This window comes from Nelumbo lutea, chromosome 4, assembly GCF_056320005.1.
Source record: "Nelumbo lutea isolate HS-2025 chromosome 4, American lotus-T2T, whole genome shotgun sequence".
Taxonomy (NCBI): Eukaryota; Viridiplantae; Streptophyta; class Magnoliopsida; order Proteales; family Nelumbonaceae; genus Nelumbo; species Nelumbo lutea.
The window spans coordinates 87577991-87591923 of NC_142687.1; the positions used below are offsets into that span (position 1 = coordinate 87577991).

General features: G+C 40.6%; 1 protein-coding gene across 1 annotated transcript; it reads right to left on the reverse strand.

Moving 5' to 3' along the window:
* Window positions 1–8847: 8847 nt before the first annotated feature.
* On the reverse strand, window positions 8848–10522 carry LOC148861590 (protein LATERAL BRANCHING OXIDOREDUCTASE 1-like). The gene is made up of 4 exons (XM_088941473.1): window positions 10139–10522; window positions 9807–10054; window positions 9368–9698; window positions 8848–9266 (listed from the first exon to the last, which is right to left on the reverse strand). Exons 1-4 carry the CDS (start codon window positions 10409–10411, stop codon window positions 9003–9005), a joined length of 1116 nt encoding a protein of 371 aa, XP_088797599.1. The 5' UTR covers window positions 10412–10522; the 3' UTR covers window positions 8848–9002.
* Between the last annotated feature and the right edge of the window lie 3411 nt (window positions 10523–13933).

Below are 13933 nucleotides of genomic sequence, written 5' to 3' on the forward strand. Positions count from 1 at the left end.
GCTTTTGATGATCTGACTTATCCTATTGCCAAATCAAGCAAGTTCTCGTGTACTCCCTCATGCCATCCTCCATGCAAGGTCAATAATAAGTATGCTACAGTAAGACAAGGGTGCACTGCCAACCTGGATGTCTAGCCCAAAGACTATCATGGCACTCACGTAGAAGTTTCTTCCATAGATCATAATCCCGGGGAACAAACATTTGACCACCTCGAGTAAGTAGAAGATCATCTTCAACCTAGAACCAAGGAGTCTTCCCTTCACATGCAACTTGCATCATATTGCTAGAAAGGGGGTCCTTTCTAATTCTACTTTCCTACTAAGGGCATCAGTAACATTGTTCGTCAGTCCCGACTTGTACTACCACTGTGCCTGATTTAGACTTAACTTCTTCCAAGACTAGAAATAGTTAGTGGCTATGTTGTCCATTTTCATCACAAAGTGGAAGCCAAGAAGATAATGTTGCCAAGTGTGGAGGCAATGCACAATGGTTGTCATCTCCTCTTGTATAATGTATTTTCGCACCTCATTGAGATCATGACTCTCAAAAGCAACTAGGTTGTCCTCTTGCATCAACACGACCGCAATAACAAAGTTTGAGGTAGGATCAACATTGGTTCTTCTGACACGATCTTCTTCAAATATTCAGAGGCTAGTTGGCATGCTTTTGCCCATCGCCATGAACTTGTCTTCTTCAAGGGATCAGTTAATGTGGAAGTTTGAGCTGAGTAGCTTGGTATGAATCTCCAGTAATAGTTGACAAGCCCCAAGAAGGACCGGTGATCTATCGTCATGGTAGGGGACTCCCAATCTTGAATGGGCTTGACTTTGGCGGGGTCCATGCTAACGGTGCCCGAGCAAATGGCGTGTCGTAGGCCACCTCCTTTTTGTCAAAGGAACACTTTTCCTTCTTCACATATAAGTGGTTCTCCCGCAATACCTGAAATACAATGCGGAGGTGGTCAACATGTTCCTCCAGTGAACTACTATAAATTACAATATTATCTATGTCGACAACAACAAATTAATCAAGATAATGATGGAAAATGCAATTCATCAATGTACAAAATGTGGTTGGGGCATTGGTGAGACCAAAAGGCATGACAAGGAATTCTAAGGACCCATATCTGGTGACACAGGTGGTCTTGTGTTCATCACCTTTAGCAATACGGACTTGATAATGGCCCGAGCAAAGGTCAATTTTGTGAACTACTTAGCATGGCTCAATTGATCGAACAAGTCAGCAACCAAAGGAATGTGGTACTTGTTCTTGATGGCGAGATTGTTCAAGGCCTAATAGTCTAGGTAAAGGCGGAGTGAGCTATCATGTTTCTTCTAAAATAAGACTAGGGCTTCATAACGAGCCTTGGAAAGTTGAATGAACCCAGCTTCTAACAATTCATTCACCTACTTCCTTAGCTCGACAAGTTCTGGAGGAGGCATGTGGTTTGGAGGGCGATTTGGCAGTTTGGAACTTGGTTCAAGCTCGACCTTGTGGTCAACTTCTCGCCTTAGTGGTAATTTCTTTGGAAGTTGTGGTGGCGTAACATCACTAAATTCTCCCAAATTGGTCATGATCTTTGGAGGTACACTCCTTGGGACCACCTCTTGGGGTTTAACATTCACCATTGTGGCTAGGTAGGTAGCTTCACCCTTCTAAATACCATTCCAGAGCTACAAGGCTGATAGTTGCTTGTTAGGCTAACCAACACCATGCATAATTGGTACCACACAAGGTGATGGCTCCTCAAAGATACACACTAAGTTAAGGAAGGGCATGGGCACCGCCTTCACATGTGTTAGGAAGTCCATGCTCAAAACAACCCAGAAGCAATCCATTGGAACTACTAGCAAATCAACAAGCCCTTTCCAATCACCCACTTGTAGTTCTACTCCACGGGTCACCCCCTGGATGAGTTTGGCATTAGAATTCACCACCTTCAACCACCTTTCTTCTTTGTGGGTAGCACCTGTGTCAACCATGGCTTTTGTGGGTTTCCCGTTTATGGATATCCCAATGTGCATTAACCCCTTCGATGTGGCCTTTTAAGTTTTCATGGTGGTCACCTTCTTCAAGGCATTGACTCTCTTTAGGGTCCCCCTTCTTAGTTCTTCTCTCTCCTTGTCTTTGTCATTGTCGTCATCATTGAGCTTTGCAAGAAGAGCATTAAACTTTTCTTGACTTTGGCACTCTCTTGTTTAGTATTCGCCTTCGCAAAAGAAGCATGGTGATAGAGGGGGTCTCTTGGTGAAGTTTCCACCTCTGAAGCTGGACTCCCCCTTGGGCTTCCTCTACCCTTTCACATCATTATGATTATTATACCTTGTCGGTCCCTTTGGGGTAAAATAAGTCTTCTTGCCTCTTTCTGTCTTGCCTTGGCCCTAGAAGTTGTTGGGCCTAGGGCCATCTTTGTTTGGTCTTCTGTTGTCCAATAATTGTTCAGTAGCTACCATGGTTGTGGCAAGGTCATTCACACTTCGTCGTTGAAGCTTGAGCTCAACCCACTATTAAAGGTTGTACATGAAGTTGAAAAGCAAGTCCTTGTTTGACATTCCAGTGATCTCAAGCATAAAGGCGGAGAACTCCTTCACATACTCATGCAATGAGTTTATGTGCTTCAAGTTCTTAAAATTTCTGTGGGCATGGTACTCCATTGGATAGAATTGGTGTTTTATCTCGCTCTTAAACATGGCCTAAGTGTCAATAGATCATAGGCCTCGCTTTGCATCGGCACATCTTCTGCGCCACCATAGCATATCAACATTATTAAGATTCATAACAACAGTGTGAACCTTAGTCGCATCCTCAATTAGTTCAATGGTAGAAAAATATTGTTCCATTTGCCGCAGGAAGTTGTCAAGCTCTGGGGCATCTCGGGCCCATGGGTAAGGGTTAAGCTCACCAACTTTGATCTTGGGAGGTGTTGGAGCGATTGGCACATTGGCAACACAAACCATCAACTTCTTCAAAAGGGTCACCTCACCCTTCAGGTCCTCAAGCTGAGCTTGAAGGCATGTGACTAAGTTTTCTAGGGGGTTGCTCGATGTGTTGGACATTTCATTAGAGCACTCCTCCATTCTTTCGACTACAACTGCTAGGATTTCCAAGTTAAGGTGGAGCTCATCAACACGGTCACGAGCTTCACCTACAACTACATCTCATTGCACGATGTGTTTGTCTATGTCTGTGAGCTTGTCGATGGACTTCTCATGCTTGGTAGATTTGGACACCATGGCATTATCTTTGGCTAAGCTAGCTTTAGGTTCGTCGTCAGGCTCATATGCTTGTGAGATCCCTTCTTGTATTTCATCATGGACCTCTCGCTTCTCCATCTTGCTAGAATCAATGTGGGGCACGTCATGGGACGGATCTCATTGTGGCAAGTAGGAGGGAATCGTGCTCTGATACTAATTGTCACGGAGCTAGTCAACGAGGCCCCATGCGACGCTTGATTGGGTCGGGCAAGCTTACAAACAAGGAAACAAGCAACAAGAGCAATAATGATGGCACACAAATTAGTTAAAATGCACTTTGTATTTGCATTAAAAATGGCAAGCACAAGTATATAGTTTAGTGTTGAGAGGATCTCTTGCTTAACCTAAAACATCTTAGTTTCACTCAACTACCTACCTCCCCTCAAAGAGTAGCTTAAGTTTTTGGGAGAGTGACAAAAGATTACATCACATGCTTGAAAAATCATACTACTATTTATAAGAATGCCATTAGCAATACCCCCATACAAAAAAAGTACAATAGCCCACCCAAGACATATACATTGACACACTGATGGCACTTCGGCATGCTTCTCTTATGACAATGCAGTGCTTGTGTGCGCATGCACAACCAACTGCATGTGCGTGCACATGCTTCCGACTACACAAGGTTCCCTTGTGCCATGTCATGGTGCATGTGCATGTGCACATCTGACTGTACGAGGTGCCCTTGTGGTGTGTCATGGTGCAAGTGTTTGTGTATAAAAACTACACATGGTGCCCCCGTACTCTATCATGGTGCAAGTGAGTGTGCATGGCTGATTTGACATCGTTCCCCATGTTGTGCATCATTGTACATCGGATGAGCACACCCACAATCACAATACAATTGGTGCCCTATGGTGCTAGGCGGTGTACATGGCTTACTACACATGGTGCCCCTATGTTGTGTCACGGTGCAAGTGGGTGTGCATCGCTGATTGCATGTGGTGCCCCATGTTGTGTGTCGTGGTGCAAGGGACATGAACAGCCGAACTGGTTGGCGATTTGATTGTCTAGGCCAATGGATTGCTAACCAAGTAAATGTTTTTTGACAAATGACCAGGTTAGAGGTGAAATGGAACTAGTTGATTGGGTGGTTTTTGGGATGAATGGTCCAACCGTCTAGGTCAACGATGGTTCTGAAACCATGGTTTCAATTTTGTTGCCTGGCTCTTGGTTAACCTCAAGTGACATAATATGCAAATCAAAATAATGGGTTTTTTTTTCTATTGAATAAAAACCTATTCAAGGACCTCACCTAACAGCTTAAACTTTTAGGTTGAATAGTTACTTGAGATGGTATTAGAGCCTGTGGGAACTGTTTGTAGGTAGTTTATTTGGAGTGTATTTGATCAAGTTGTCTAATGTTCTTGTCACCTTCATTATAATTAATTAAATTTATCCTAAATTTTCTTAAGTTGACTTAAACATGCCCTGAATTTTTCAAATAAACTTAATACCTTGTGGATTGACCCACTTAGACTTAAACATACCCTCTTTTATTAAAATGTTAACACCGGTTAACATGTGACATCACATGACCTATCTAAATTTTTGAAAACCCTATTTTTTCTACCCTATTTTCTTGCAACCTTGTTTTACCCCTTTTCACTTGCAACTTTGTTTTACCCTATAAGTTTGAGTATCTACTCCAAAATTAAAATAAAAATATTCAAAAATCCTTTACAACCAACCTATAGCATTACTTGAAATCCTTTGTATCTTCATGTTAGACGTGATAGGATTGGAGAACTAAGATGCAAATTGGAAGTCACCAAAGTCAATTCAAAATGCATTTGGATGTCTTTTGAAGTATACATCACACATAGCAATTATATCTTCTTCAAACAGCTAATATTGGAGATCCATTGCCAGGTTTTTAAAACCGGATATGACAAGGTATCATTATGGACCGGTTCCTGAGTCAAACTGTTTGGCCATGTAGTTTGAACGGATGACTTGTTCCTACTTAAAAAATAAATAGTCAAAAACCATTGTTTGGGTTGATGGTTCAACCATCCAAATCAATGGATCGCTAATCAAATCAAAGGTTTTTGGATAAAAAGTGGTTTTAAGGTGAAACAGAAAGATTACTTGACCGATTCCCAGTTTTTCTAGTTCGACCGTCCAATCCAGTCTGATTTTAAAAACATGATCCATTGTAGTTAGATGAAAAGTTAACCATTGATCCTAATGGTACTTTCTTTGAAATATTGAAAACATACTCTCAATATTGCGATCCAGAAGAGGTCTTCAACAAGGGAAGCCAGGCAACCATTTTCTAGAGGAGTTGAATCAGTTGGAAAACATTGGCTTCATTGCTAACATCACCAAAAGAAACCCCCTGAGTGGCTGTTTTTGCGATAACGATGGCGAGAAGAAAGTGAATAAATTCTTGAATTTTGAAAGCTATGGAAAGAAGATAATGTTTGAAAGCCATGAGTTTTTAAGTTTTAACTAGTGCGTACCTGTGCAATGCACGGGATTTGTTAAAGGAAATTGAGGCAAAAGGAGCTAGAGGTGCAACTTGGGCGGGCCCAACCTGAGCCTGACTTGGCTCAACTAGAGTTTTTGCCCATGTTGGGCTTGAGTTTTTTGACATCGAGTTGGGCTTTGGGCCAAAAAAACTTAGCACTAACAGGTTGGGCTTGGGTTGAGCCCTCTGGTAGCCTGAGCCCAACCCGTCCCAATCAATCTAAGCATGCCCAACATTTTATGATATGCATATCTACATGTTATCAATTTATTCTACCTGAAAACTGGGCTACAAAGCTCAACATGCCCAAGCCCAAGCCTGATCCCAGGTGTGTTAGGTTAAGCTTGGGTTCATAAATTTGGGCTTAACCTTGAGTTGGGCCAAGCTTGACTCAAGTTTTGAGATGTAGGATCAACCCAAGCCCAACCCACCCAAGTTGTACTCCAAGGAGCATTGTGAAATTCCTAACTGTATTAGTTTTTAACTTTTATCAGACAGTTTTAACTTTTACTAAATTTTTATTTAATGTTGATTTTTGATATTTTTAAATGGATTAGGGATTTAAAATTAATAATAATTAAGTTTCAAATGATTTTGTTAGTTTTTTTTTTAATTTTATAATAGTAGAATTCAGTAATATTAAACAGTAATTTTCAGTATTATTAAAATAAAATTTTCAAACCCATGCGATGCACGAGCTTTGTTCAAAGAAAATGAAGTAAAAGGATCTAGAGGTACAAGTTGGGTGGGCCTAAACCGAGCCCAATCCGACTCAACCAGAGATTTTGCACAGGTTAGGCTTGAGTTTTTGGACTTCAAAGGCTAGGCTTGGGCCAAAGAACTAAGGCCTAACCTAAACTTACGTTGGGCTTAGGTTGAGGGTCTTGGGGCCTTGGGTAGCCCAAGCCTAACCCGACCCAAGCAATCTAAGCATGCCCAATGTTTTATGATATACATACATATCTACATATTATCAATCTATTCTACCCAATAATTGGGTTACAGAGGATAACATGCCCAAGTCCAACCCGAGATGTGTTGGGTTAAGGGTTGATAAACTTGGGCTTGACCTTGAGTTGGGCCAAGCCTGAGTTTAAGGTTTGAGACTTAGGGTCACCCAGCCCAACCCATCCAAATTGCATTCGAAGAAGGAGAATTGTGGGATTCCTAATTGTAATAATTTTTAAATGAATTAGGGGATTTTTAAATTAATAATAATTAATTTTCAAATGATTTTGTTAGCTTTTTAATTTTATAACAGCAAATTTCAGTAATAATAATTCTTAGTATACTGTAAAATATGGTAATTAGTCAATAAGTACTAATATTAATTAGAAGTTATAAACAGTCATATTCCATAAATATTAATGGTAAGTCATATGGGAAGGAGAGGAACCGACCCATATGACTGTAATTAATCAATAAATATTAATGGTAAGTCATATGGTAAGTCACATGGGTCGGGCTTGAATTGGATATGAGAAAACCGATCATACCTGACCCATACCCAATCCATTTAACCTACTTCACCCGATCCGCATCTACAGTGTTCACTCGAAAGAGCGAACACAACATATGTGAATGGTGTAGCGGTGCTGAAAATGAGTTTTTTTCAGAGGACTTAGTACCTTCAGATCAAGTAAATGGATGTGAGAAACCCAAAAACAGCCTGAGAAACCATTGGATATGAGATTGACTTACTTGGGAACAATGGTCGGTGAGTGTATGTTGGGATTCAACCGAACTGGGTTGATAATAGTAAGTAGTTACTAAAACTAAAATAGTGGATATTTCGCTAAGTACTATTAATTTCATTAACTACAACTAATTTATTAATAATAATTTGAGTGAGTTGAGATTAATTTGAAGAACCAAAAGCACCTGAAATACGAAGAGATGACATATAGCATTCAATAGTGGGATATGCACAGTGAAAAAAAAATGAGAGAAAATTGAGAAGTAAACAAAGAAACATCACCTGTTCCATCGCTGCAACGTGGTGTTGTGAGTACGGTGTTCTCACAGTCCCTTGCAGCTTTATATTGGGAATATCTCCTATGAAAAAAACATAGAGATATTCCCAATGCATGAATGAGTAACGGTGCGAGCACAGCCTAATTTAGGTACAAGCCATGAGTGGGCCTATGCTCAGTGTTTTCAAAACCAAATTGGATGGGACAAATCACCTAGCCAGTTCCATTTCACCCTAAAACTGCATTTTGACCAAAAAATTTTTATTTGGTCAATGAACCGCTGACTCAGACAACGGTTTTTAGCTACTTTTGTTTTTTATAATTTTTTATTTTATTTTTGTTAAAACGGGCTGTCCATTCAGACTGGAATGTTAGACTATTTGACCCGAGAACCAAACCCAAAACGGTTCTTGTTCGATCCGGTTTTAAATGGGTGTCTGTAGTAAGTGCTTCTCCTTGGTGGGCGATCCAGGCCTTGTTGGTACTCTCTGAGTTGGGTCACCTTTTTCCTGTTTAGATTTTGGTCACCCTTCATGTTTTTTGTTTTTGATTTCTTCTCTCTTTTTGGGGGGTGGGGGTCGTCCTTTCTTTTTACTCACTAGCAACTCAGTTCAACTGATGAAGCTTGTGGTAGGCCTGAGCATCTTTGACTCAACAGAGAATAATAATTTCTCATCAAAGGTCAGGTAAGTTTGAATTTTGTTTTCTAATCTAGTTGTTACATGTTCAATGCCATTTCACCTAGAATCATCCGGGGCCCAACTCAATTCTGCTTTACAAATCAATCCTTTCAAGCCAGTAAAAACTGCTAGGTCTGAACTCTGAACATGATTCTTGGGTCTTCTTTATATTTTTTCCCCCTCTACTGAGAAATTGAAAGGCTCCATCCCCCATGAACATTGGAAGACCAGTCATTTTGTCCTTCAATATTGATTTTAGGGGAAAGATTTCTGATATGGTGGAGAATAGATCGATCTCAATGACGAATAGTCAAAGACAAGAAGTGACTTCTCCTTGTGTTCACATTCTTTTACAGAATCTCGATCCATAGCAGTAACATCAAAATCATGCCCAACAGGAGAAAATTTTATACAAACAAGACCCAACGATTGTCCATTGATTGGTGACATGTACAAGAGAGACTAACATCAAATATTTAGTTCATTCAATCTCTGAAAGTTCAGAACCTCTTCTTTGCTTTTCTCTATTCACAAGGTCTATAGACAAATTAAATTCCTATAATGAAGCAGCTAGTATCTAATACCTCCATACACAGTTCTAATGGGGGATGTGGGGTCTTAATTGGTTGAGACCTGGGTCTGAATCTTGGCGAAATCCAGAGTTTTCTTGCCCTGCAGCTTGTTGGTGACGTAGTGGCGACTGTATTCTCCATGGTTGTATCTTCTGTACATGCAAGGATGGTTTTCGTCCACCAATTCAGGCAAAGGGCCAAGCTCGATTTCATAGCTTGGTGCGTAGAATGTTACAATCGAGAGGCGATCCTTCTCCTTGTGTGTCACAGCTCTGTGTTCGACGCTCTTGTATTTCCCATTCGTAAGAACCTGTATGGTCATCACAATCAGAAACCCATCAGATGGACCTTCACATGAAATCGGTCCATGGAGCTGAACAAATTAAGTACTTGAGGGGAAGTTGTTTTTACTTCTATGGTGTCACCAATGTTGATGACAAAAGCATTTTCCAGCGGCTGAACAGGAACCCAGATGTTGTCCTTGAGGATTTGAAGCCCGACTGAGCTACCAGCTGCTCCCTGCTGCAACACAGTCAGGGCGCTTCCATCCGAGTGGGGGCTCAGACCCAACACCAGGTCGGGCCTCGAGCATGGTGGGTAGTAGTTCATCCTCACCGCTTGCACAGTCACCCCAAACATCTCATTGAATCTGTCTTGGTTCAGGCCAAGGCTCAAGGCTATGAATCTCAGTAGAGTCTGACAAAACTTCCTTATACTCGTTGAGTATGTCTCAAGAGTCTCTCTGCAACCAAAACTAGGCTTTAGAACAACAATGCAGAAGTTCTGCTGTAAGTCTGTAACCAACGATAGAACTGATGGATCATATCCTAGCATGCAGCAGAAGCATTACCTGAACTCAGGTGGGTTTGTTGGCCATAGTTTTGGGTTTCTTATGCAGTGGGGCTCAACCCCAAGAGCCAACATGTTGCACCAATCCAGCTTCTGATCCTCTGAGAACACAAATGCATGCCCATATCCCTGGATGGTCCCCGGCGCCATTGGATACTTCTGTTTCTCCTCCAGTGATAGCATGAAGAATTCTGTTGTCACCTTCTCAATACTCTCCAGCAGCTCCTTATCAATCCCATGGTTTATAACCTAGAGAAGTACAATTTAGCATTTGTTAAGCAACAGAAGCTGTTTCAAATACATGGAATAAGTAAGATGTTAGTCGCATTTTACCTGAAAGAAGCCCCACTCCTCGCAGGAGGAAGCGAGCTTCAGTACTTCTCTCTGCACTTCATCTTCGCCACCTTCAACAAGCTCCGAAAGATCGATAACTGGAATGCTCATGGCTGAAGAAGAACAAGGGGAGGAGGTGGCTAGCGTTGGCCGCTGAGCCATGTCGCGGACGTACCTTTCTGGAACTGTTATTGGTTTAATCTTTCGCAGCTCTTGCACATCATCTATGTGGCCAACGTTGATCGGAGGATTAATATTGGGTGCAGGAGCCATGTAAGTTGAATCCGAGCAAACAAACAAACAAACAAAATGGGGCTGAAAGAGCTCTTCTTAGTAGCTCGATCTGATTCCTTTCTTTTGATCAGAAGCTAATTAAGTAGCTCTGATTCAAGAGAAGCCTCTGAGTCTGTCTATTTATAGAATCGAAAACCAAGAGAGAGACTACATGGGCTCACGTAAATGCAGTACTACTTTAGTAATTTGCCCAAGGACCGTTGGATTTCAGTGGGTGATTGGCCAGACGCTTTTGGGGCCGTATGATTCATTTTAGTTGCCAAATACATGGTAATTAAATTAAGATATATGGTCTATCATGATGAATGAAGAATCATATTCTTAGCTTGGTTAAGACCTAGCTCATTTCATTAACTGATGATGATGATGATGACGGTGACATGTATATATGACTCATGCATGCATACCCATGAAGTTAAGAGATGATGGAATTGGAATCTTGCCAAAGGGAGGAAGTTGTGGGTAGTACTGGGAATGGTTGTGGTTAGGGTAGCTTAGTTGGGAGAGGGGGCCATTCTCAAATTGCAAGCACGTGTCCCCATTACACCGACCAGACCAAGTGTACTGATATTACCACCATCAAAATTTTAAGGTTTTCTCGTCTCACTTGTTTATTTTTATTTTTTTTTCTCTTTATCTTTAATCTCTTCTTCCATCTTGTAATGTCAGGAAGAACAAATTAATTAACATGCATGAATCGTTGAAAACTTTCCTCATAGTCAAAGTTCTATTTAGCCAAGTTGAAGATTCCTTTATCTCTGTCGCATTGAAGATGATGGAAGAATTAGGAATGCAGAAATGGGGGTAACAGTTAATTAATGGAATTAGGAATGTGGACTGTGGCATCGGGAGACTTGACCAGGAAAGGCCTGTATGGAAACCAAGGGCCCCTCCTTCTGTCCTTTTCCATTGGGGGTGTCAATTCCACTAGATTTGGTCCAATTTGATCCGGTCCATTATGAGTCCATTTGACTTAGTCCAATTCAATCCAATGAATACCTTGAAGTTTGAACCATTTTGGACCAGTCCAATTCAATGTCTGGACTGTCTAATCTGTTCGGTTTTTAATTTAGATTTTATTGCAATTCAAACTTGGTCCATGGACACCTGTATTCTTATATTTTATCAATGGACTTAATATTGGTTCAATCTGATCCAATGGATCAGGTCCAATCCAAACCAATAAATATTTTGGACCTCAAAAGTCTGGACTGGTCCAATTCAATGTCTTTTTGGTCTGTCCAATCTGTTCAAATTGATTTTGATTTGAATTTGGTCCAACCCAAAACCAGTCCATTGACACCCCTAGTTGTCATAGAATGTCCCTTCATGCAAAAGTCCATTGGGCTTGTGCTGAATACAGGCCCATTTATACCATGGCTTGTGCTGAAACTTAATTAATTATAAGGGTAAATTTTTGAAATCTCCCCTTAAGTTTCTGATTGTTGTTGAAACCTCCCCTAAAACTTGGTAATTGCAATCACCTCTCCTGAACTTTCTGGCATAGTTACAAGTAGACCCCCTCTAGTAAAATCTTCTAAGAAAATGCATGAAAATGTCCAAAATACTCATGCTGTTACTTTTAACAAAAACATTCATCTTCCAAAATTTCTCTTCACTGAACTTGATTTATTTTTTCAAATTTGCCCTTCATATCAATCACTGGAAGGTAAAGCTGCAATAGTAAAGTTTGTATTACTTTTTTTTTTCCATAGAAACCAACTCCTATAGTAACTACACAAGTATTTTGGACATTTTAATGCCTTTTTTAAGAAGATTCTATCAGAGGGGGGTCTACTTGAAACTGTATTAGATAGCTCAGGGGAGGTGATTGCAATTAATATAGTTCAGGAGAAGTTTCAGCAACGGTCAAAAACTTCATGGGAGGGTTTCAGCAATTTAGCCTAATTATAATGGGGGCATGGACTATTCAATTTAAAAGCTTAAGGTGTTAGGCAAGGTCTTTATATATAGGTTTTTCTTTTTTTTTTAATAAATGCTATATAGGTTTTTCTTCTCTAACAGGTATATAAAATATATTGCAAATTAAAACGGTTATTGTGAGAAAACATTGATACATTGTGACTGCAAATTTCATTAAATTATAGAAGTAAAGCCTCTAAGTTATTAGTTATTTATTCAGTCAACAGTTAAATTGTTGATATTGATCCGTCTGACCCGTTCAGTTGGTCGTTTTGTTGTTTTGTAGTAACATTTTAATTTAACCTCCAGCTCAGGTCAGGTTTTAAAACACTGATACTTTGGTTGCTTGCCTCAATTGATGACCTGCTCTAAAGGTAGTGAGAAATGAGGATAACTTTGATTGCCAAGTTACAGGATTCTTATTTTGTTTGGACCCTCCACTTCCACTTTATCTTGTACAAGGAAGATATGCTTGTCTATTAATGGGTTGTCTCCTTTAATTTGGATAGAGAAACAGAGAGGAAACAAAAATTGAGATCAGTGTCTAATGAGAAAATCCAGACAAGCCCTTGTACTAAAAGAGAAGAGAAGATAGAAAAGCAATAGCCTTAGACACTCGGGTCCATCCATTCTCTCCCTCTCTGCAGATAAAGACCATGGATTAGGGTTTCCATTTTCTTCAACACGTTTGCTTTGGAGAAGGTTATTCCAGGTTGAGATAGGCATTGTACGAGACTGAGAGAGGAACTGTACTATCTTTTCTTTATTTTAATTTTATTTTTATTTTGGGGTGGGGGCACAATTTTATGTGTGGGACCTCGCACAATGAGACTTCTCACCAGTGGATTGGAATCAGATGGGACATATGAAAATACAGAAAAGGTTATAGATACTAAGTAGGTTGCTATCTGATATCAGAAGGGTTTCCCTTCCCCCAGCTAAGAGCCACTTCATAAGAGAATTATTCATTGACATCAGTCTCGTGTAAGAAGACAGCTTCCGGCCTTCAATGCTGCATCAGAAGAATTGGTTGGTACCAGATTCTTGATATGGTTGGAACCTTTAGTTAATCATGTCTTGTCTTCTTTTGTAAAGAGATTTCCATTTCCATTTGGGATAGGTCTCGGGGCATAGGCGAACCTGAATGATGATCTGGGCTCTACCAAACAGGCCATATGTCCAGTGCAGTTTAGGGTTTTGAGACTCAGAATAAAACTTATGTTGTGATCCAATTTATTCTGCAGATGGAAGAGACTTGCGTGATATGGGACCCCACACTCAGACCCAAGATGCCCGCTTTTGTTCAGATAGATCACTTGTCTGTCTCTCTTTCACCACTTGTTCTCTCTCTCTCTCTCTCCTTTTTTTCTTTGCATTACACGTGGGCCTATGACTGGTTTCACGGGCTCCAGACCAAGGGTTTTCAAATCCGGACGTCCATCATCTGTGGGCCCACCATTGCGAGGTTCAGTGGGTAGTACCAAAGCCCATCCAATGGCATGGCTCCAGCATATAGTTTAGTGGTTGGTGGCTTACTGGCTTTGACTGGATGTGAGTTGCTCAAACTAGACTTTTCCT